Source organism: Pelmatolapia mariae, linkage group LG4 (genome assembly GCF_036321145.2).
Source record: "Pelmatolapia mariae isolate MD_Pm_ZW linkage group LG4, Pm_UMD_F_2, whole genome shotgun sequence".
Classification (NCBI taxonomy): Eukaryota; Metazoa; Chordata; class Actinopteri; order Cichliformes; family Cichlidae; genus Pelmatolapia; species Pelmatolapia mariae.
The window spans coordinates 24,688,489-24,711,740 of NC_086230.1; the positions used below are offsets into that span (position 1 = coordinate 24,688,489).

The 23,252-nt window shown below is 39.1% G+C and overlaps 1 protein-coding gene across 2 annotated transcripts in view; it reads left to right on the top strand.

Moving 5' to 3' along the window:
• olfm2a (olfactomedin 2a) overlaps positions 1-5,000 on the top strand; it is a 41,736-nt gene extending 36,736 nt beyond the window's left edge. For both annotated transcript variants that reach the window (XM_063470714.1, XM_063470713.1), the window contains exons 4-6: positions 1,094-1,313; positions 2,177-2,283; positions 4,037-5,000. In XM_063470714.1, coding sequence (XP_063326784.1) covers positions 1,094-1,313; positions 2,177-2,283; positions 4,037-4,711 — 1,002 coding nt within the window. In that variant the 3' untranslated portion in view covers positions 4,712-5,000. The remainder of the gene's footprint in view (positions 1-1,093; positions 1,314-2,176; positions 2,284-4,036) is intronic.
• Positions 5,001-23,252: the final 18,252 nt, after the last annotated feature.

Sequence of the window (23,252 nt, forward strand, 5' to 3'; positions counted from 1 at the left end):
GATGGACCATAAAATAGTTTGATTAAAAGATGGCTTGATAAATGCTAAGTGTGCTTTACCGCTGGGTCCATACTGCAGCACAAGGACAAGCACGAATGGCTGTGTTTTGCTTTCAGTGTGTTTTATGAAAGCCATTCCAAAGAAGGTAATGAAGATGTTTATAAAATTAACCAATTCATCAGCACTGCCTGAGATGACTAAAATATGCAGAACGAAATGAGTTATATCTTCTGATCTATCTTAATTCAACAAAGAGGGGAAAAAGCTGGATTTGTCCAGACCAGGTTGGCTGATGAATGCGTGCAGCTTAAAGTTGCCGATGGCAGAGTGCGGGAGATTAACGAGAGTGAATTTTCTCTTCTTGAAAAAGTGAAAATGAGATTTATGATGTGGCGCCACGGGGCTGAGAGCTGCTCCATCACCAGATTTACGATAAACCTTAACAAGGAGGAAACAGCCCCTCCTGTGGCGGCCACACTTTATTGATACGCCCATTTCTCTCTTGAGCCCACTGCTTTCCACGTAGGCAGCCAGGTTCTCTTGCAGCTTCCTGTACTCCTACCTAAGGACATGTTGTTCTTTTAACTTCTAAACACACGATGAGTCACAGCCCAAGTTTATTTACAACTAGCTCTGCAACTGCAGCAAGTAGGTGAAGTTTCATCACCCAAAACAGATCACAGGCGTTTGGCCAATTTGAATAGTGTTTCTCATATAGGTGGCTTTCCAATCCAAAATATTTTCAAAGGAAGTAAAACTGTATTTACAGACATGGAAAAACAAAATATTTGCTTTTTAAATAGATAAACTATTCCTTTTGTCCTTGAAAGAAGATAAAAGGACATCTAATTTCAGGGTATTGATATAAAATATTAAGAATAGATGTTGTAAATCTCATTAAAAATCAAAGGTCTATAGTTTTGAACAGACAAACCAGAACCTAATGGAGACATAAGCTTTATGAACCACAAACACCAAGGGAAGATTGCACTCACTCTCATGTACTGACTATCACAGGGCAGTTGTGTCCCCTATCTTGACTATTCTCTAAGGGTGTAATCCTCTTCCCCCTTTTCTGTGATAACTATCACAGGAGTTAAAAGACAAGGTGACCCAGCTGCTCCCCCTGTTGCCAGTGCTGGAACAGTATAAGACTGATGCCAAGATGATCCTGCGTCTTCGGGAGGAAGTAAGGAATCTGTCCTTTGTGCTTATGGCTATCCAAGAGGAGATGGGGGCCTACGATTACGAGGAGCTGCGACAGAGAGTCCTGCTACTTGAAACCAGACTCCACTCCTGCATGCAGAAACTTGGTATATATGGAAATGATTGCGGGTGTTTATATGTGGTCATTGTTACCCAATTAAAAATGTATTACCATATATCATTGCAGCATTTAATCAATTTGACAACAGTTGCACAGAACAGAATTAATGATTACACTAGGATCATTGCTGGTCAAACCTCTGTAGCATGTTGTTAACATTTCCACTTTGCTCTGATCTCAAATTATCTGCATAAATTGAGAAAAACTGGCCTAGAAAAATGGAATGAATAATAGATTGCATTTGTGTGTAATGTGTTAGCTTAAACTGATGATTTTACAAAAACCCCACACATATAAACTGATGAGTTAACAAAAAAGACTGCAGTTACAGTTTAGCCCTTAGCTAATTTGCGTTTTATTATTGTTTTACATTTGAAATTGAACCAAGAGAGAGAATTATAAAAAAAAATAATGCTCACTTTTTAAGTACTGGGTAAAAACCAGGACAGTAAGACAACAATGGAAATATAAAAATGATGCCGCAAAGTCAGTCGGTGAACCAGTTTTTGTGTATTACAGATTTCAAAAAGCAAACACAAGATCGCATTGTGGAGAATCACAAATGAAAACAAGACAACAGAAGATGACTGCACAAAATATTTATCTATACATTTATCTGAGATAACGGTACAAATAGTACATTTTCTTAGTGTACAAAAATTTAAACCTCTACAGTGAAAACAATTGGAACTGAACCAATCCAAATGAAATGCCATATTTCAGATGAATTATAAAAGAAAAATAGTGTAATCTGATAGAGAAAACACCTGAGTGCATGTGCGTCTGTGTGGCCTCTTAGGTATGTAGGCATACATGCTTTCTTAATTCTTCTGCCTCTTTGACCTCCAGGCTGTGGGAAGCTCACTGGCGTCAGTAATCCCATCACAGTACGTGCATCAGGGTCAAGGTTCGGCTCCTGGATGACAGATACCATGATACCCAGTTCCGACAACAGAGTGAGTTTCTCAACTGCTGCATTTCACCAATACAGGAACACAGGATTATTATTATTATTATTATTATTATTATTATTATTATTATTATTATTATTATTAGGATAACCAAGCAGAGAGGATAACCACAGTCAACCTTCTCAGTGAGGAAAAAAAAGAAGAAAATATGTGTCACGGCAGTGCCACTATATGGCACTTCAGTGACTGATGCACTGTTTTCCGTGAGAATGACTTCTCATGAGCTTTCAAGGGGGGGAGACAGTGAGAAAAATGGGAATTCAAAGCTGTGCCACTGATGGATAGCGTATCTTTCCCTCCTCCCTGTCTTCCTCTGTCACTACAACTCCAGCTGATTAATCACTTCATCATCAGTGGAGAAATAAATGAGTTGTTTGGGCAAAAGTTTTCCAAATCGCTTGGGTAATTACCAGGAGTGTGCTCTGGACCCAAATGATATAGTAGTGGGTTCAGCTGATCAGACATGACATGCAGTTTTGTATGGTCAGGCACATGGCAAGAAGCAGCAGGAAAGAGACAAGGGAAGAATAATATAGAAGATTAAGGGCGGGCTATGGTGACTGAGATGAAATGGTGGTGTTGGAAAAGTGGAAGACTGCATTATTAGCCATGTGTAGAAGAGAAGGGAAACTGATGAAGTTTAAGAGGAGAGATGAGCTTGGCCTTTTTCTTTCCTGCAATGAATCATAACAGCCTAAATAGGTGTTGTGGACAGAAAAGGTCAATTTTTGTGACTGAATGTCCTGATCTTTGTCTTTAATCACCTGGCTCAATCATTTCAATCTCTCCAAGTATTAATAGGCAGATACATCAGCAATGCCACATTAACATCCGCAGCAATAATCATAATCATTCTGGGGAAATTTCATTGCTGCTCATGAGCCAAAGGCAAAGGAGGAAAAAATCGGAATGTGCAAGAGCTTTGCTTTACTCAATTTCTGTCTCCTGCTCTATTCTAGAGACCCAAATTAGCAGGCATAGGAGAAACAACGCTTAATGCTCTATAATCTCCCCTCCTACATAATTCAGCCGCTGTGTCTCTTCACCATCAGCTCCTCCCATACCCTTCCTTTCTCCTCTGTGCATTTGAAAATACTTACTCTACAATGGAGAAGGAGGCAAAAGTGGGACAAGAAAGAAAAATTGCAGTAACAGAATCAGAAAAAGCAGTAGATCGCAGCAAAGCTTTCCTTCAAATGTTCAAGAGAAAAATAACCATCTAAGCCAACTGCAGTTTAATTGAATCAATTAAAAGCTGAACTGTGCCTCAGTGAGAGCACTGAGGGAATGAGATGGGAAATGCAGCCAGAGAGGGGCCATGTCAGTGGAGAGATCCGCTGAGAGTGCTTGAGGAAAAAGATAGAGTTGCTAAATGGATTGATTTTCTGTAAATGTGGACTGGAAAGGGCAGGGAGCACAAGCAGTGGTTGACTGCAAAGCGCAGGCAACATCTTCACTCCCACATGCCTGGCAGATCAGTAGCTCTGCACACACATCGATGCATGCACAACTCCGAGAATCGATATACACACACTCAAACAAGCACACTAAACATACACACTAAACATTCTTATTTTAGGCCATTGCAACTAGTGATAATGAACTGTGACTTACAATTTCTTACAGAAAGGTCAGGTTTAACACAACAATATTTTTCTCCAGTAATCTCAAGACCTTCTCCTTAACTTATTTTTCTGACCTTTTTTCCCTATGTTATTCATTTTTCTTTTTTCCACAGGTGTGGTCCATGGACGGTTACTTCAAGGGACGTCGGGTCCTGGAATATCGCACAATGAATGATTTCATGAAGGGCCAGAACTTTGTGCAACACTTGCTGCCACACCCTTGGGCTGGCACTGGTCATGTGGTCTACAATGGTTCACTGTACTACAACAAGTACCAGAGCAACATTATCATCAAGTACCACTTCCGTTCTCGAAGTGTGCTGGTGCAGCGCAGTTTGAGTGGGGCCGGCTATAACAACACTTTTCCCTACTCCTGGGGTGGCTCCTCTGACATCGACCTGATGGCGGACGAGAATGGCCTATGGGCTGTTTACACCACCATCCCTAATGCTGGAAACATTGTCATCAGCCGCCTGGAGCCTCAGAGTCTGGAGGTGCTGCAGACTTGGGACACAGGCTTTCCTAAGCGCAGTGCTGGAGAGTCTTTTATGATCTGCGGCACACTATATGTCACCAACTCCCACCTGGCTGGTGCCAAGATCTATTTTGCTTATTACACCAACACATCAAGCTATGAGTACACAGACATCCCCTTCCACAATCAATACTCCCATATTTCCATGATGGACTATAACCCCAGGGAGAGGGTCCTTTATACCTGGAACAACGGACACCAGGTGCTGTACAATGTCACACTCTTCCAGGTTATTAAGACTTCTGGAGACTGAGGACCCTCAGACTGACTGATTTAAATAATGCTGTGATTATTGTTCTGGGGTGTCAGAGGTGGGGGGCACAGACTATGGGAGGTGTGGGTTGGGGGCTGTAATGTATGGGTATAGGCTTGGATTTTTTTTTAAATGAATTTCAAACTTCATAGAGTGCTATTACTCACATTCTCAAAAAACCATCCGACAGTAAGGTCGGCAAAGATACAAAGACTGAGCGCTTCTCTCTCTTTTTTTCTTTCTGTGATGAGTAAGCATGGTTCTTTTTATTTGTGATGATAAATAAATATCCTCTTTACCATTTATGCTTTTGTATTTCATTGTCACTTTGATTTCAAAAACCTTAGATGAATTTTTGGAAGAGGTGAAAAATCTGTCTGAAAATGTGGTTTCAAACTTGAAAGGCTCAAATAGGAGTAACATTTCCTTTGTCTGTGTTGTTAATGTTCCTGTTATTTCCCTGAAACCTAGCTCAGACAGATACAAAGCACAAAAGATGCATTTAGAATAATATTGAAGCTATTTTTCTTGCCCGAAATACTTAAACACACAAAATATGCCAAATGATACCATTTCAAAACAATTAAAATAATGCAATAATTAGATCTACTCTATCCTGCCAAATCACAAGATGATGAAAGGACAGCATGAAAATACTGACAAGACCATTTCTAAGGTTGTATTAAATTATAGGTCTGGAAAAATCGCCAAAGATTTTCCATCAGAAAACAACAGGGCACAGCACTCTGTGAATGCAGGATAATAAAATTCAAACAGCGTTGAATTTAACTGCAACGGCAACCACTTACATTTCATTTTACCAAGGTGAATTGAAAGTGCAAGCAAAACACCTGATAAAAAGAGCAGATGGTGGTGCAAAGGGTTGAGAAGAATCCACAGCAAATGAAAGACAGAATGTAAAAGGTATTACATTAGAGATGACACTTCTTTGTTATTGTTGCTTGTCAGGCTCCAATCTGCTTTAATCTTGTTAGTCCCACAGCTCCTCTCAGATGCTTTCTGCAGAAAAATGATAAAATGCAAACCACACAGTAGCACACGGCTCGCATGAAATTCTCAACCTGCAGACCTTTTATTGCATCTTTGTCATTATTTACCACTGAAATATTTCAGAAGCCATACTGGCATTTTGTGCTGCATGGAGGAGACAACAGCCCGCTGTGCTTCATTTCAGTGCTTTCATCTATAAGGTTTGTGCATGCTTTGCAGGGGTTGTAACATAAAATAATATCGTAGATTCACCTTTTCTCCTCTTCGTAGTAACCATGGTGGATTTATCCTAGATGACCTTTCTATCAATAAGTGCTATGCTGAAGAGAACCCCGATGAGTTCATACACAGTAGCGGCTGACATTTAAAGCACAATGCAATAAAAGAAGGTACAAAGCATCTAACAACATCAAACAGAAACAGTATTGACTGGGAAAAATAAATGTTTTGGAGCTACCACAATATTACTCCACATGTAAAAGTAACCGGTTAACAAAGAAACAGATAAAAGTTAACAGAGACTGAATGTGCTCTTAACACAGGTCCACCACTCACTGCTCTCCCACTGCCCACACACACACACACACACACACACAAACACATGCAACTGGTTTTAAAAAGCGGTGCAGCACATCCTGAATTTGCAGGAAAATATAAAACAGACCAAGACATCACCTATAGTATAAGTAGAATTTCACCTTTTAAAAAACTTTATAGTTTATAGTTTCATAAGCACAAAATAGTATTTGAAGTTAGGCGTAACTGATTATGGCCATGAGTGGTAAAGATAGGACTGCATTTTCAAGCTAGCAAACCTTTCTTCTTAACAGAAAGCAAGCAAGGAAATAGTGACCTGTACTAAACATACAAATAAAGCCATGAGACTGGAAAGAGGCACTCATCTGAGAAATGTGAATGGAATATTTATCCATTCCACAAAATACAACATTTTTTAAGCAGTGTTTTTTTTTTTTTATTAATGTTTCTTCAAAAGAAACAGAGTTCAAAACAGATAAGAATCAAAAGAGAGCTTTGCAAGGACCAACACGTGTGCTGTTGTGCCACCCAGTTCTCACACCTAGTGCCAGTAGATGTGGCAATAACAAAGACAGAGATCAGGGGTATAAATAATAGCACCAAATCATTATGTGGTGACCCCATTTGAGTATTGTATCATCACATCTGTGTCAGTCTAGATCATCTTCAGCTAAGGCCAGTTTGTCAGAGCACAACCCCCTGCTGCAGAGCAACAGTACTTATGTGCCATCTTTCCTCAGGATCATCTTGAGGATAAAAGACAGTAGACTGAAAAAGGTGGTTGTGATTCAGGGCGTGTAAAAATGTACTGTAGTAAAAATTCAGAAGCGACATGTCAAATGTTTTTTAAAAATATCTACGAGGGAAAAATATATTATAAGTTAGAGCAAGAGGTATTAGTTGAATAGATAAATTGAATTAAAAAAAATAATAATTAGTGAAAGATGGTGATTTTGTGCTTATTAGCTAAATAAATTTTTTATTGTTCTATCAGAGTATGATGAATAAAGTGTGGATTCTCAGATTTAATATAAAGAGCTGAACAAAAATATTACATCAACCCCTGTGAAACAGTTTTCTATTTGCAAGGCCTTCAATGTATTAATCATAAAAAATGCAAGCAATGATGCATGAAGTCTTGAACTCATGAATATCACCAACGAGTGATTTTCCTTCTTTCTTGTTATATGCCTAGCCTTTATATCAGTTATCTTCAGTTCTTATTTGTGTGTTAATCTTTCTGCCATTAGTTTTTTCTTCAGTAAAAGGCATGTTCAGTCGGGATGAGATTAGGGAACTAACTTAGCTACTGAAAAATATTCCAATTTCTAGCTTTATAATACTCCCTGCATTGCTTTAGTAGCATTTTGGGTGATTTTCTATATGTAATGTGAAGAACTTTACTGGAATTTTGCTAAAGTGAAAAGCAGCTCTACACACTTCAGAATGTGTTCTGTTTAATTATGAATTAACACTAGTGACACAGTGCTGATAAAAGCTACAAATGTATATGCATTACACTACATTTTACAGGGGATCTTGTATTAATTCAAATTACGAGTCATTCCAACAGTGCAGTGGAAGCGGAGATTGACCCTTCGTTTATTGTGGATGAGAAGGCACAGTATGCACACAGTTTATATTTAGCATATAAGCTATGCCTTTATTGCTTCTCAAGCATGGGATACTGTCATGGAGTGATTATGATATAACAGAAGCATAAGCATCGACACATGTGCAACAGTACAAGGAAAAATCATATGTAAAGCAAAAAACAGAATTTGTAAATTAATACACGTTTAACAAGCTTGAAAGCCACTATCTGGTATGAGACTTTATTCTTCAACACAGCCTGAACAAAGCTCTTGGGCAGCTTTGTTGTAATTTCCTTAAGTAGTCATCTCGTTGGAATGTCCTTCAGGCTTCTTGAAGGATATTCAAAGTTCTTCTTTGAATGTTGGCTGCCTTTTGTTCTATTCTCTGTCAAGATGATCCTCACACAGCTTCAGTAATGTTGAGGTCCGGGCTCTGGGGAGACCACTGCATAGTTGATACTGTTCCATTGTGCATCTATCCAGGTGTGCTTGTGCTGCATTGTCAGTGTGTTCGGGATTGTTGTTATGCTGAAAAAAGAAGCCACTGCCAATCAGACAACGTGTTTGTGGATTAAAATCTGATCCATAATGCATACCATTACTTCTATGAAGTCATAATTTCATCATCATAATTCCATAAATTTTGACAAGATCCCCAGCCTCACTAGTTTAAAAGAACCGCCAAACCACAACAGAGCCTCCACCATGTTTACAAATGTAGACATATATCAATTTTAGACAGTCATTGTTTGACCTTTTACCAGACCTCCTCTGTACATGTTGATGATGATCTGAAACAAAATTTTCCCATTTGGATTCATTGCTAGTAAGCTTATTTGGTTAAAAACCTATTGGGGAATCACATTGTTAGTACAAAAATACTATTTTATGACTGTCAGACTGTGATGTCTTTGACACTTCCTTTGACAGTTTCCTCATGCTTGAGCAATACATAGGTCAGTGTTAAAACAGTTTAACAAACAAAACACAATCCTCTTAAATGTCCACAAATAAAAGGGCAGGACTGAAAATAAGTAATAATAAGTGAACCAATATTCAAGACCACTTTAAAACATTACAAGAAAGTCTGCCTCATTGGAGGTGAAACATAAAGAAAGAAGCGGTGTACTGCACAGTACTGTAAATTGAATAATTGAATAAAATCATTTACCACCAATTTAAACTGTGGATTTAATTAAAATTTCATAGTGACAATGTTTCAGATATTAAATTGGGATTGGGGTTAAATTAATGGTTAAAATGTTCGAAATGACTTGCTGTGTTATTATTTCATCATTCCAGGCTGGACAGTAAAGTATAATTTTACAGCAAAGTTGTTGATTCATGTCATTTGCGGTAAAGTATGAAAGAAAGTTCATGTGGAAAGACCTTTAGCTATTTCTGCAGTTGCATTTTTCATTGTTGTTTGAGTCAGCTGTGACTTTGCACATTTTCTCATGGTGCAAAGTCACAGCTACAGGACCCCAGGAAAAACAAAACAACAAACTTTAAAATTAAAGTTTGCATGAATAATAACCAAGGCAGAACGTATTAACCTACAGAAATCTCTCAGCATGAGCAGCTTCCGTTAATGGAGAGCTGAAATCTAAAAAGAACAATAGGCGACAGAGTGGCTTTGCCGGTTTGATTTACTTAAAGTGGTTATGAACATGCATTCGCACATGCAGTCGGACTGATTGAGTGCAGGTGGCAGCGACAGAACTGGCTTGATAGAGTGCATGGGGTGAGATTCATCGGCAGGAGCAGAGATACAGAACAGCTCGAGAATTAAGAAGCAAAGCCAGTTCCAGTTTAATCACGCAACCATCCTCGAGAAGAAGGGTTTGTTTTGATGGAAACACAATCATCTTTGTGAGTGCAGCTGGTCCTGAGACACTCCTCTTTGATTAAACTGTAGAGTACATTTGCTTTCTGTCCCTTCTACTCATACAGTAGGTCATGCAGCTACTTCTGTCCTCTGAAAGGAAAACTCGCAAATCACCCCAGCCTTGTTTTATGCATCCTTTCACTGTAACCTTTTACATCACCTTCCTCATTAATTGTGCCCTCAGCCACACTTGGAACAACACACCCCCCCCCCCCCGTCTTGTTCAGATTCACAGTAAACATTTCCTCTACTCCCTGCCCCTTGAGGTGACACAGAAACGCTATGAACAGGGCTTTGAACATTTGTTTCCTCATGATTAAACATAACTTGCACTCAGTTTCCTAATTTTTTCCACACTCCATATTCATGTTTGAACTCTAAAGGCATGCAAAGGTGCCGGGGTGTCGAGATGGAATAATGGGTTAGCTGGAGAAGACGCTAATTTACTCTACTCACCTCTTTGGAGAACCTTCCTCATTAATGTCCTCTTTAATTGTGTTTTAAACTTCCATTGATTCAGCACTTGCATCCCTAATCTCATTAGGTGCTGTTTTATGAAGGAAGGACAGTAGATCCATTCTGGGCTGCAACCACGGGCGATTCCATTTTATAACCTGATGTCAGAACACTGCACTCCTCGCTGAGGCAGTAAAGGTTTACCATTGAACTGTTTTCTTTTTTGATGTCTCTTTCTGTAATTACAGTAAGATGCTGTTGGAGAAAAGAGATGAAATTTTAGCTCTGGTGTGCCAGAAGGGAAAAGAAGTCAGGATACATAAATACAAACATCACAATGTAGCCACAAGCTGAGCAATAACAGGCTGGTAAGTCAATATAACTGAAAAAAGAAACTTTTAGAAAAAGGAAAACACTTTCCACCAGCTAAACAGATGAAAGATGCTAAAGGAACCACAGATCACAGCCATATACAAAGGGAACTATTATATTACTTTTTCACCAGGTGGATTAAAATTGCAAAGATTTTAATGTACATATATTTCTCTTAATAAGTCACGATCACTGTCTAAATTAGATAGCAAATCTATTGTAATCAGGCCCACTGATGCACATATTGCATGTCTCATATAAGCTATTTGCAGTGTTAGGATCGTGGAGTTAATTGGTTCACTGTTGCAGCTTCACATTAGCAGTATTTAACTGGTGAAATATGCATTGGCTTTTATTATGAATTTTACCAAGAAAATGCAAGGTCATTGTCTGCGAATTTACCGTGTTTTCCTGTAGTGTGTCTGCCAAACAAGAAAACTGTAATGTCTTACAGCAAATTAGTTTTTCTTCCATTACTCCATGTAATGTTTAAGAGTCTTTTATGAAGAGCTTCAGGCAACAGGCTTTTTTGAGCAAAGGTCACTCTCCCTCAAACTGTGTTTTTCAGACTCATTCCACATGCAGCATTAAATCCCAGAATGATGGAAAAAAGGCCAATCTTTGTCTGCTTCATCCATTAAAGTGACAACACTTTGTTTTGCAGCTGCCAGAATTTATGATTGGTAGTATTAAACTGCATTTGCTTTTACCACTGATAACTGCAGGTGACCCTGCTCTGTGATGTTTTAAGAGAGAGGGAACATTTTTCTTTAAATGGGCCATCAGTAATTGTGGAGGTCAGAATTTTAGAAAAATATTTCAATCATTCTATTCAGTTGATATTTTTTTGTCATGCATGTTGTTTGAAAGTTTTTCTAATTCTTCAAAATTTTTCAAGGTTAGCCAAATTGGATAGAGAATATCGTGGCTCTAGCGGCTTGGTCACTGCAAGCCTCACAGTTTTCACTCCTCAACAGTATCCTGTTCTTGAGGAGCAACAAAAGCATATTTTAAATGCTAAAAACAGCCTCTGTACATATTCTGTATTCACATCGACCATCATCAGTTGCCTGAAATAGCACAATAGTGCCACTTCATCTAAGCATATACCACTGAACATCATAGCCAAATAGGTAAACTTTCTATATCCCCAAAGGATTTTACACCTTATGTTCTGAGAGTTGAGAATTCTCCCTGCAAGATTTGTGCCCAGCACTTCAAAACCCTGTCATTGTAGAGTACTGTGAGTAGACTGATGACAAAACAAAAAAAACAATTCTCAATTTAAAAACAATACCTAAAATGTGGAAAACCTGAAAGGTTTGAAGCTTCCTGAATCCTCCTGCATACTTTCATAAAGTATGTCTAGCTCGTAGATACTGCAGGTGGTATCAGTATCTGCTCATTTGGCATTTGCTCAGCTAGGCCTAGCAAACCTACATTGGTCTCTGACAGATACTGGATAAAGTTTTTGCTGAAAATCACTGCAGAATAGTTGCAGTTTCAGGCAACCTGCTGGAACTGACGATTGCTGATGTCAATGCAAAATATCTACAGCATTTATATTTAGCAGCTAAGCTTTTATTTTGTTGCTGCCCAAGTACGGGAAACTGTCGAGGAATGATTATGATATTACAGAAATTCCCTTCAGCTTACATATTAGTGCTTCTGGTAGAGGTGAGTTTGGAGAAAGAAATCGGTTTCCGATTTGGTGCAAACAGTATGGGCACTTTCCTCTCAAAGCATTGCTCTATCAGGCCTGCAGTGTTCAAAACATGAACGGACACACACACACACACAATGTTCCTTTCTTTGAACATTAGAAGTAGTTATTTTGAATAAATTCTCATTCTAAGGCACCAGCACAGACCAAAAGCTTTCATAAATTGCTTATAAAGTGCTACTAAAACATGAATCACTGGATATTTTCTCTGTAACGCAGGTTAAGCACTGCTTAACCTACTTAAATCAAGAAACCTCCCAGACTCTGAACATAACTTCAAAGCAGGATAATAGTCATAATAAGTGTTTTTAAACATTTTTTTATGTGTGTGTGTGTCTGTGTGTCCAATTCAGCTCATTTGAAATATTGCCCATTTAAAAAACTGCAGAGAAGATGGCAACATTTATATTTTGATCCAGAAAGTATTATATTAAACATGTAAAGAATGGAAGTGGAGCTATTATCAGCTAAAGATCTGAATCATTGTCACTTTTACAGCTTGCTAATTAACCAGAAAAATTCACACTATTGCCTTTGTTTTCTTTCTTTGGATTATGACAATTTGTTTGTAGTGCCAATAGACTCACTGCAAACTGAACTGAGAAATAGTGTTGAAATTGCAGTTATTTTCAGATATCAGACAGGCTTTATTTAATCTGTTTGGTAAATGGATGGTTCGCAAATGAGAGCATTTTCAAAATGTACTTTTTTTGCATTAAACCAGAGGGAAACATTTTGACATGGTTTTATTGCAGTAAGTTATTATGCTTTAGTTTAGCATTAATTGGTCCGATCCACTTAACACCATATTGGGTTGTATCCCATTACCAAAATCAGTAAAGGTAGGAGGTTTGTAATCTTATAAGTGGGGAAAAAAACGCTCAGGTTTGTTTACTAGTATTTTTCACTGGCTGGAAGCTAATATTTAAACTGGATGGATGTGTTTATTAAAGTAGTTTCTGTTTTCAGACAGGGTGCAGATATATGAAACATGCTCAGAAACGCAGGGCTGCTCATGAGCAGCAATAGAATACAGGAAACTTCAAATATGGCAGGCTAAATAAGAAAGTTCAGGCAAGGAAAGTAAAATGTTGTGAAGGAGACAGAGTGACAAGCAAAGTGAAATCCAGGTTAGGTGAGAAGACTGTCAGAGAGCAGGCCTCCTGTACTGTATGTCACGGAGACGAGATGCTGTTCTCTCCCCCAGAAGATCAAAAGAGATGTGCGGGGCTCTCTGAAGAGACAGAACCTTTTCCTCTTCCTCTTTCCTCTCTGTTCTGTGACAAATTACAGTTGTTAAAAAGAGGAAAAAAAATGTGATCCATCAGAAAACAGCAGAGCATGGCCATGAGACCTCTTTTTTATAAAGACCTGTAGTTGTAAGCTCCTAATATACAGAACTATAGCTGGATTAAAGTGCCCAAATTCACAGGACATCACTCCAGTATTTCCAGGACCTCGCTCTTGTAAACTGGACTTCATAGGTTAATTTTTTTAAAGTTAAATAGTTTTAATTGTGAATCAGAACAAGTTTGTCTCTATATGCAATACATTTGCTCTGTATTTTTTTTTCATAGTAGATACATGAACTAATATATTTTGACTTTGTGTGAAATACTACCAACTCACAACAGAACCTGCTGTTTTTAATTCACACCTGCTCCAACAGATGATTACAGATGACTTCACTTCAGAGCAATCCATCTGACTGAACATCAGAGCAACACAATTATTACAAACATGCACAACATCTTGCACACACAAAGCACAATTTGACATTTTGACCTTGTGACATCTTTGTACTATAATACACGTCTCCTCTATTGGAGCATAAAACAATTTAGACAACAGCCTCTTTAAACCACTGAATACATTGTAAAGGTAAATATAATTCAGGTGAGGAACTTTGTCAATGTGATGTAAACAAGATTATTTCTCTTCACATAATTCATAAATTAACTATTATGGTTTGTGCAAGGAACTCAAAGGCAGGACGTGCTGGAGTTCAGTGTTTGTGATTTTAATGAACGCTTTCAAATTTACAATCAGTAAGTATTTGCAGTTACTCAGGAATATAAACAGCTACAAACAATGGAAGTTTTGAGTTTGATTTCTTTGCAGGTTAAAGTCCAGTTACCACCAAGCAAGCAAAGCTTCATTATTAAAAGAGCTGAGTTACATTACTATATTTGTGTAGTCCAACAATACAGGAAAACTGGGGTTATATACTGTTGATAACTGTAGATGAACATCAGGTGGTTCAACACCTGAGAGAATGGCGAGACCATAACACAAGCATGATCTGATTCTCAGTAATATATGCACAAAAAATAAATAAAATTATCACAATAAAAATGCTTCCTTCAGAATGTTTCATTATAAATCCAATTAGATACACAACATATATGACATATTATTGGATGTGGATGTAGAAATTTTATGCTGTGGTGTTATTTTTTTTATGTATGTTGCTGCTTTTTTTATCCTTTATGTATTGAGCACTATTGGTAGCTGAAAGTTATATCTGCTTGTTACTACCATTGCTAAGCTCAAAATAGATATGTGGGCAGGTTTGATTTTTTTTAACTCCTTATACGATCAGGATTAGCTGATAATTTATTGTAAATCTCAAGTAATAGTGAGATTTACAATTATTAAAAATTTCATGACCCTTAAAAACTACATTTATATTGCTCTAATGGTGGCTGAGGTGTTATTGGATGCCTCTTTAAATAGTCAATCTTTTTCTCGTGCCATTTTCTCTCTCCCTCTCTTCCTATCTCCCTCTCTTCCTATCTCCCTCGCTCTGCCCGCAGTGTGTGTGTGTGTGTGCTGAATTTTCCTCCAGGTTGAGAAACATGTGAGTTCATATTGTTCCCATATAACTGTTGTATAATTCATGTATTTACAGAATATGTATTCAGTTCCAAACATCCAATAAATCTTCATAATGCACACACATTCATAAAATGATTTCCCAATATTTCCCCACACATGCATTAAAACATAATCTATGTGTCCATGGAAAGACTTCTGTCCCAAAGTTTGACATTTAATAACAGTTTAAGTATTCATTTATGTGGAGGAGCACAAAGGACTCAGAGTGAAATCACTGAAGAAAGAAATCCATGAGGGTGGTTTCGTACTGGTGTAATTATTTCTCTTCAGCTTGCGTTTGAAAGAAAATCTCACAAACAAAATACCTGGTTTTTTTTTTTATAAATAAATATGCAGAGGCATTACAAAGTTTCCACCAGGGAATTGCTGCCTTTTCCTGCCTCCACTGCGACACAACAGGGCCCTATCCCTGACACCTCCAGAGCAGCACAAAGTAAAGGTAATTAAAAAACAGTCGCCTCAGCCCCACCCATCCATAAACATTGCGGACTGCAAGCATTGTGCCACATTAATATGCAAATTGGAGAAAGGGCTGCGATCAGGGTGCTTTACTGATCCAGTTATTAAATTAATTTCCCCCAAACAGGCATCAGGAGCTGCTGAGGTAGTGAATGGGTTTTCCCTCTTTCTGCGCATAGTAATGAGCCTTTATCAATTTTACATTCATCACGGGGGGAAGGGAGATGGAGAAGGCGGTGTATGATGGCACCACCTCCCCTGTGGCAGGTCACCTCGCTCTGCAGTCGCAGTCATTCGCAGGGTAGTCCATCAGTACAGCAGCCATTGGACACAAGGGCACCAGGATCATCATATGATCTCGCCTCTCTCCCCTCTCAGTTCTTCTGGGACCGCATGCACAGCTACACACCCAGATGACATGATCGAATTTTTCAATGACATCAACAGGTGATGTTACACAGCAGCTAGAATGCTGCAGTCTCCAAGGAACTGCAGTGTCAAACCACTAAATTTGTTGGTGATTGTAGCAGACTGCAATTCAGTGTGAATTACAAACAAATACACCGTGTGAGTTGAACACAGCATGTGAATGGACACTGACAAAAAGTAGTCTCACTGGTGAGGCAGTGACACTTTGCTAGAGAAAATGAAGATGACAGGTTACTGTTGTTTCTTATGGCAAATGCGCACACACTGATAAAATGATCTTCCTTCAAACTCGTCTTCCTCAATATAAAAACACTGACTTACAACAATCAAATCAGCAAAGAGGAGAGCAGGTGAAATAAGAGCTTCCTCCTGGGAGGCGTGTGGGAACAACTGGATTGTTTCTCTTACGTGCCTTCTTTTATTTGTATCTGAAGTGACCTTGGGCAAAGACTAGAGTATGGGGACATTAGCAAACCAGCAAGTATTGTTATGGCAATTACTAGGAAATCACTGGGCCACGGGGAGCAATTATGTGCTTTGTGTTTACAATCCAGCATAGGAGAGCGATGGGAGAAAAAATGAAGAAGAGCAGGCACTGAAAAAAATTGGGCTGTGGGCAAGTAGGAAAGCAAGAGCGCAGAATGAGGTAATAAAAAAGCAGTGTGGAGTGGCAGAAATGGGAGGAAGTCGGCAGTCAGGTGTGTGAGAGGATGGCGAGGAGGAAAGAAGAGGTATTTGAATGGTAGTGAAGTGGACTCAGTGAAGTGTAAGTGTAACAACAGTAAGAGAGAAAAGTGGAGGGACAAAATAGCCAGTAACTCTAGAGTTTCTAGAGCCTGTGATAGCTTGGATTTCTAATACAGCATCTTGGTCTTTTGAGGCATAAATTTCAACTGTTTCTGTGTCACCATTGTAGCTGCGTACACTGCCAGATGTGAGCGGTAACGAGCTGGCCTGGCGACATGGTCAGGCTGAGTCTGGGGTTTGGCTGATAAGAATGAGGGGGAGGAGGTCACTGAGCTCACTGTATTGAGACATAACCGCCGGTCAATTCAATTTCCTTAAGGACACAGGAGTCCAAGCTGCAATCAGAACATTTCATATCACAGCCAGGCTCCTCTTGCCCTTTCCCCCAATCTCAGCAGAGAGGAGTTGGAGAAAGGAAGAATAATGAGAGAGGGAAAGAAAGAAAATAGGGGAAAAGTGTCAGAAGATAATTGTCGGGAAGGGTGGGAAGTTTAGAGGTTACTGCAGTGGCCCAGAAAATCTTAATTTCCTGTCAGCGTTATTGTAACCAGTTATTAAGCTCTAGCTGATCTCAAGAGGAAACGAAGGGAGGAACATCAGAGAACACGTTCACAAACAGATTCAGTAAAGCCCGAGTGCTCAGACAAACAGGCTAACACTGTCGGGATGTCGGGATCTGTAAAAGAGAAGAATCAGCCTCTCCCCAGCGCTTTAATCTTTCATATCAGTGTGTGCTTGACTTTCAGAGGAGAGGAGGAGCAGTATACATACAGGCCACCCAGAGGATCAAACAGCATGCTGACTGCAACAGAGGATTCTGCAACAAAGACACCAAACCACCCTCAGATGCAGATAAAGAAAGAGTGGAGGATGACTAGGAAGAGCTGAGGGAAGGACGACATATACAAAGCAGAAATCTAAAATTGACTGGAGACTTTTAGGATGCCTGTGGACACCCACAGACCTGAATCAAAATCAAAGATGTAAAGTTTGCATCATCTGCCTACTTAAAGAAAACATGACCAAAATGTAGCCTTGTTTAAACTCCCAGTTTTAGACAAACTTCACTTGAAATCTTTCAAATGGTCAAGCCGTTTTGTACTGATTCAGATGGTCTAATGAACCTTAGGACTAGGGCAGGGCAATATAGCCAAAAATATTTATCACGATATTTACAGCTTTATTAATGCAAAAAAAATCCCCCATCAATGTATTTTCACTTAAACAAGCAACTGTTTTTTATGTGCATTAAAGCAACATAAAAATTTAACAGTGCAAATGCAAATTCCTTGCTGACAGTTTAACCAAAAGGCATTTCCAGTGGAAATTGGCCGACATATCCTGAGCATAACCATGTATAACATCCACAAAACTTAAAAAGAGGTTGTACACACAGAATACGGTAATATTACAGTGGAACCCCGACTTACGAATACCCCATTTAACGAAAAATTCAAGTTACGAAGGCACTTAACAGCAATATTTCTGCCCTTGTTACGGCAAAATGCCCGCGTAACGAAATCCGCTGGCTCTGATTGGCTGAGCCCAGAATGCCTACCATGCCCAGAATGCCTTCCGAATCATGTGACAACCCCCTTGGCTTTCGTACTTGCGCTTCGCTGTTCCACTTGAACGACGTATTGTTGTTGCAGTTAGCCTATAGCCTATCGTTCACTCAAAAGGCGCGATGGGTGCTTCGACTTACGAAAATTTTCGACTTACGAAAGACCCTCGGGAACGAATTAATTTCATAAGTCGGGGTTCCACTGTATGTTGAAGCACAGTACGTATTACTCGCGGGCTACCAAAATATGTTCTTTGGTGTGAATCTGACGGACGACAGCCAAAGCCGTTCCACACCACTGAAGTTGTACCATTTTTACAAACCAATTCTGGTTCATCTGTTTCATTTAATGATCCGCTTTCGCCCTTCTCATTCTCCGTCGCCGCCATGCTTTTTCCGCCATGTGCGTATGAAAACAAAGGCACTGCGCACGTGTGTTTTGCCCATATTCTATCGCGATACTTCATTTTCTTATCATTGCTTAACATTATACCGGTATTACCGTGAACGGTAATGATATGGCCCAGCCCTGCTTAGGACCGCGTTGCAATATGGGGTAACAATATGACTCATTTAAGCAGGGCTGAAGCAAAGAATCAGGATCATATCTCTCTAAACAGTGAAGATCTTGAAAAAAGTTGATTCATAATTGATGCACAGCAGAAAATGAAGTGTGTAGATTGAGTGTTGATTTGCTGACAACAAGCAAACCCAAGTCCATACTGTGCCTGAACAATCACATACCATCACATATTAAAATAATGTGAGAATTGATATTTAGTGAACAAGGGAAAATGGCATAGTGGGCCCTTATTTTTCAATTCTCTCAGTCTTATAGTAGTTTGTCTAACTGTATTTGCATAGATTAAATGGTGTGTGTGTGTGTGTGTGTGTGTGTGTGTGTGTGTGTGTGTGTGTGTGTGTGTGTGTGTGTGTGTGTGTGTGTGTGTGTGTGTATGTGTATGTGTTTGTGTAAGAGGTAGGAAAAGAGGTTTGACTGGATTAAGATTAAACCAGTTTGCTGTTACAATGTGCATTGTGTAAACATTTAAAAAAGAGAAATGCCTTAATAAATACAACTGTAGCTTTATTCATATGTAATCTCAATCTTAGATGCTGTATTTGTATTTTTTGCCTGAGGAAAAAACAATAGATGCTTAGGAGTCCCGTTAACCCCTGTAGTCACTGGACTTACACCTCTGGAAACACTGAGTATGTAGCCACCATTGAAATCGGTTTGTCAACAGTGAATCATTTTAATTGACACTGGAAGTTTTCCTTTCCGCCAAAAGTTTTTTGTTTTGTTTTTTATCATTATTACAAACTGCATTATCCCAGACAGAAAAAAGAGCAAACAACAGAGAAAAAAACAACAAAGCAGTCTTCCCAATCCAAACATGACAATCCACATCCACAAGTACAGGAAACAAAATACCCAGGCTCGCATAACAAAATCCCCATGTCAACTCAAAAGATACAACAAACCAAACCCAGTATGGTTTAGAGCAAAAATCACTCTGATTGACATTCTGTTAGATAAACATCTTTTACAAAACTCAAAAGAGTCCCCAGACTTTTCCAGATTCCACTGTTTGTCTCCCTCTGAAACTGGAGGTTTTGATTAGCTGTATGTTATATAACCTTTTCACATTTTTGTGTTTTTACTTCTGTCCTAAAAGGATGACTACAGCAACCCTGCAACTAATGACCAATGATTCAGTAGACAGCTTTCCAACATTAGGTAATTAGCTCTGTTTAGCAAAGAACATCTTTACTGTCCTTCCAAATGGCAGGATTATGAAGCCATTTAGACTGAATATACATAAATCATTGTTAGGAAAGAGATTCTCACCAGTCACTGTTCATTTGCTTGATAATGTAAATATCTAATCAATCAATCACATAGAAGTAACTCAATGCATTAAGGCACCTATAAATGGTCAAAATAACCTGCTAAAGTTGAATCCCAGCATCAGAAATGGGAAGAAATTGGTTCTTGGTGCCAGGCAGGCTGGTCCGAATATTTCTGAAATATTTCTAAAAGGTCAGAACTTATGCATAAACTACATCAAAACATAGAGAACATAAAGAACATAAAAGAGTGGATCCGTCTGGTCTTGTATCAACAGTTCAAGCTTCTGGTGGTTTTATGGTGCTTCCAGAGGATAACAAGCATATCACAAAGCTCAAATCATCTCAAACTGGTGTGTTGACACCATGACAATGAGTACACTGTACTCAAATGGCCTCGACAGTTACCAGATATAAATGTTATTCTGTAGTTTACAAACCAAAAGTTTGTTGAACTTTGAAGGGTAGCATAGAAAATGGGTTCACACAAGTGGGTGGCTGAAATTAAAGATGCATTAAAGAAACCAGATGCTGACAGAAGTATAAACAAGCGCTTTGTTGCAACAGCAAATTCATCAGCACTGAAAATGGAGAGCAAAGAGGAGAGGGATGAAGAGGTTGTGATGAGCAGCTGAGCAAAAGAAGAGCGGCTGATGAAATGATTAGAGTGTTTTGAAGTAGAAAAAGACAAGATATGGGCTCATTATCAAGAACCATGGAGCCAAATGCAATCACTGAGAATGTCTGCTTATTTACATTTATTCAAAAACTCAACCTCTAGTGGTACAAATCTGTAACAACATTTTTTGTGAAACAGCATCAGTTGTTTCACGTTCATTTCCTCTCAGACATGTTTCTGCAACGTCTACCAACCCTCAGGACAGGCGGTCACTATGCAGATGACAAAAGGTTCAAAATTAGTGTTTTTAGATATTTCCCACTCATATACAGTTCTACAACTAACTAATAATTCTACTTCGAACTATGTAGGACACCAAATGATTACAACTATGCAGTGCAATGTATTGCTAGTTGTTGCCACAGGAAAAAAAAACTGAGGGAAAGACAGAGAGATGAGCAAGATTCAAGACAGCCAACTCTAATATTGTTTCACTGAAGAGAATCTCTTGAGTTTTATTACCAGACTTCAGCAGCAGCTGAACTGCAAGGAGGCAAACATGCTGTACATTTTTTATCTGCTTCTGTTTCACCCCATACCCCATCCTCTTTGTTCTCTTTGTCATCTTTTTTTCCTCCCATATACAGTATGTGACGTCTAACACGCTATTTCATCCGTACTTGGCAAGCCCTCTGACTGACTGCCTTATTTGCTCTCTAATGTTGTCAGGAATGCAGCAACCCTTCCTCGGGTCATTGCTTGAGGTTGAACTTGTATCTCACTGCCTGACAGAAGGAAAGGAAGGCCAAATGGAAAGTAAAGAAAGGAACGGGGCTCTTTCATGCTCAATAGGAGGGGAGAATAGAGACAGAGAGAATGCAGAAGTAGAGCAAGGGGGTTGGGCAGGGATGGGCAGGTTGTGGGGGTTCACAGAAGAAGAGCTGCAATACTGAGGTCTTTACCCAGAGAAAAGAGACAGCCAGTCTGAGAATACACAGCACTATCACAGTGGGTTCCCCACTCTTTTGCAACCTTCCATCACACTAAAATGTGGTACCTGACAGCAGCTGACAGGTTCTACAGCAGGGGGCAATACAGAAGACCACACGGCACATGCTGTTTATGCAGGTCTCTTGCATATGTATTGCATGTGCACATCCATGCATGAAATAGGGTTTATAGCTGCTGACGGGACTAGAGCTATCTGCAAACGTGATGTATAATTAGGACTTTATTTGCATCAAGCTTTGTTTGATTTGAATTTCAAACTGACCCACACACATGACAGTAGTTCATATTGTGACTGCTTGTTTATGTGTTTGTGAGAACAATCAAACTTCACAATATGCTCTAGTTGCCATATCAAAGAAAAAACCCTCAACCTCTATTGTGAGGGTATTTGTGAGTGTATGTTGCAGCCATAGTCCACGTGTTCCCTTGAGCCTGGATTATACTTCCAGCATCTAAGAGTGCATTAGTGTCAGGTCCAAGTCACATAAATTTTATGATCAGACCGTAAGCATAAGGTCCCAGTGGACATATTGCATGCCTGTCTGTTTTTTGTGACCGCACTTGTCCAGGACTGAGGATTTAGATTACAATACCATAGCTTCACATGCACCACAGATAGCCGACATCAAAAAGTCCAACCTGAATTACAAGACTGTCTTTTTGTCTGTGTAGATTCTCAGTCATCCAGGTCATAGTAGCCTAAGGAGTTTGGAAAGAAAGCGACTGGACTTCTTTAAGTTTCTTGGAGATGTTTCACCTCTCATCCAACAAGCTTGTTCGCTTTTAAAACCAAATGGTGGCAAGTCATAGTTATTTAAACTCTAGTGCGGGTTGTCCCTTAAGAGGGTTGTTGACCCTCTATTAATCATGTGTCTCATCACAGGAGATGTCTTTGCTTATTTTCTATAAATTTTTAACTTGAAGATGTCAAATTGTGATTGCCTCGGGTCTTTAAATTATTAGCAACAATACAATACAAATAGATAAATATTCAATTCGTCAATTGTTAAACTTCTGATAACTCTATCAGATCAAATGCCACAGAGTTATACCACCACAGGCTAAAGACAGAAAAGTCTCCAACGACAACTGAAAGGTTAATTTCGCTGACTCACTGGTTATTTCAGACTCTCATGCCCATGGGGCTGCGCATAACTTCTAATAGCCTGGAGGTTTGCTTGACAAGGATTTGGAGCAAATTAGTGCTATGTTTATTGGCAGTTTGAATCAGAAACTATTCAATAAACTGCATTTTTCAGACAGTTTTGAGAGTTACTGCAGACGGTGAAGTTTAGATAAACCTTATAAAGTCTGGCTGCTCTTGACAGTTTTCTTGTTTGACATTTTTTGTCCACAGCTGGAATTCTCAGTCTGTATCTTT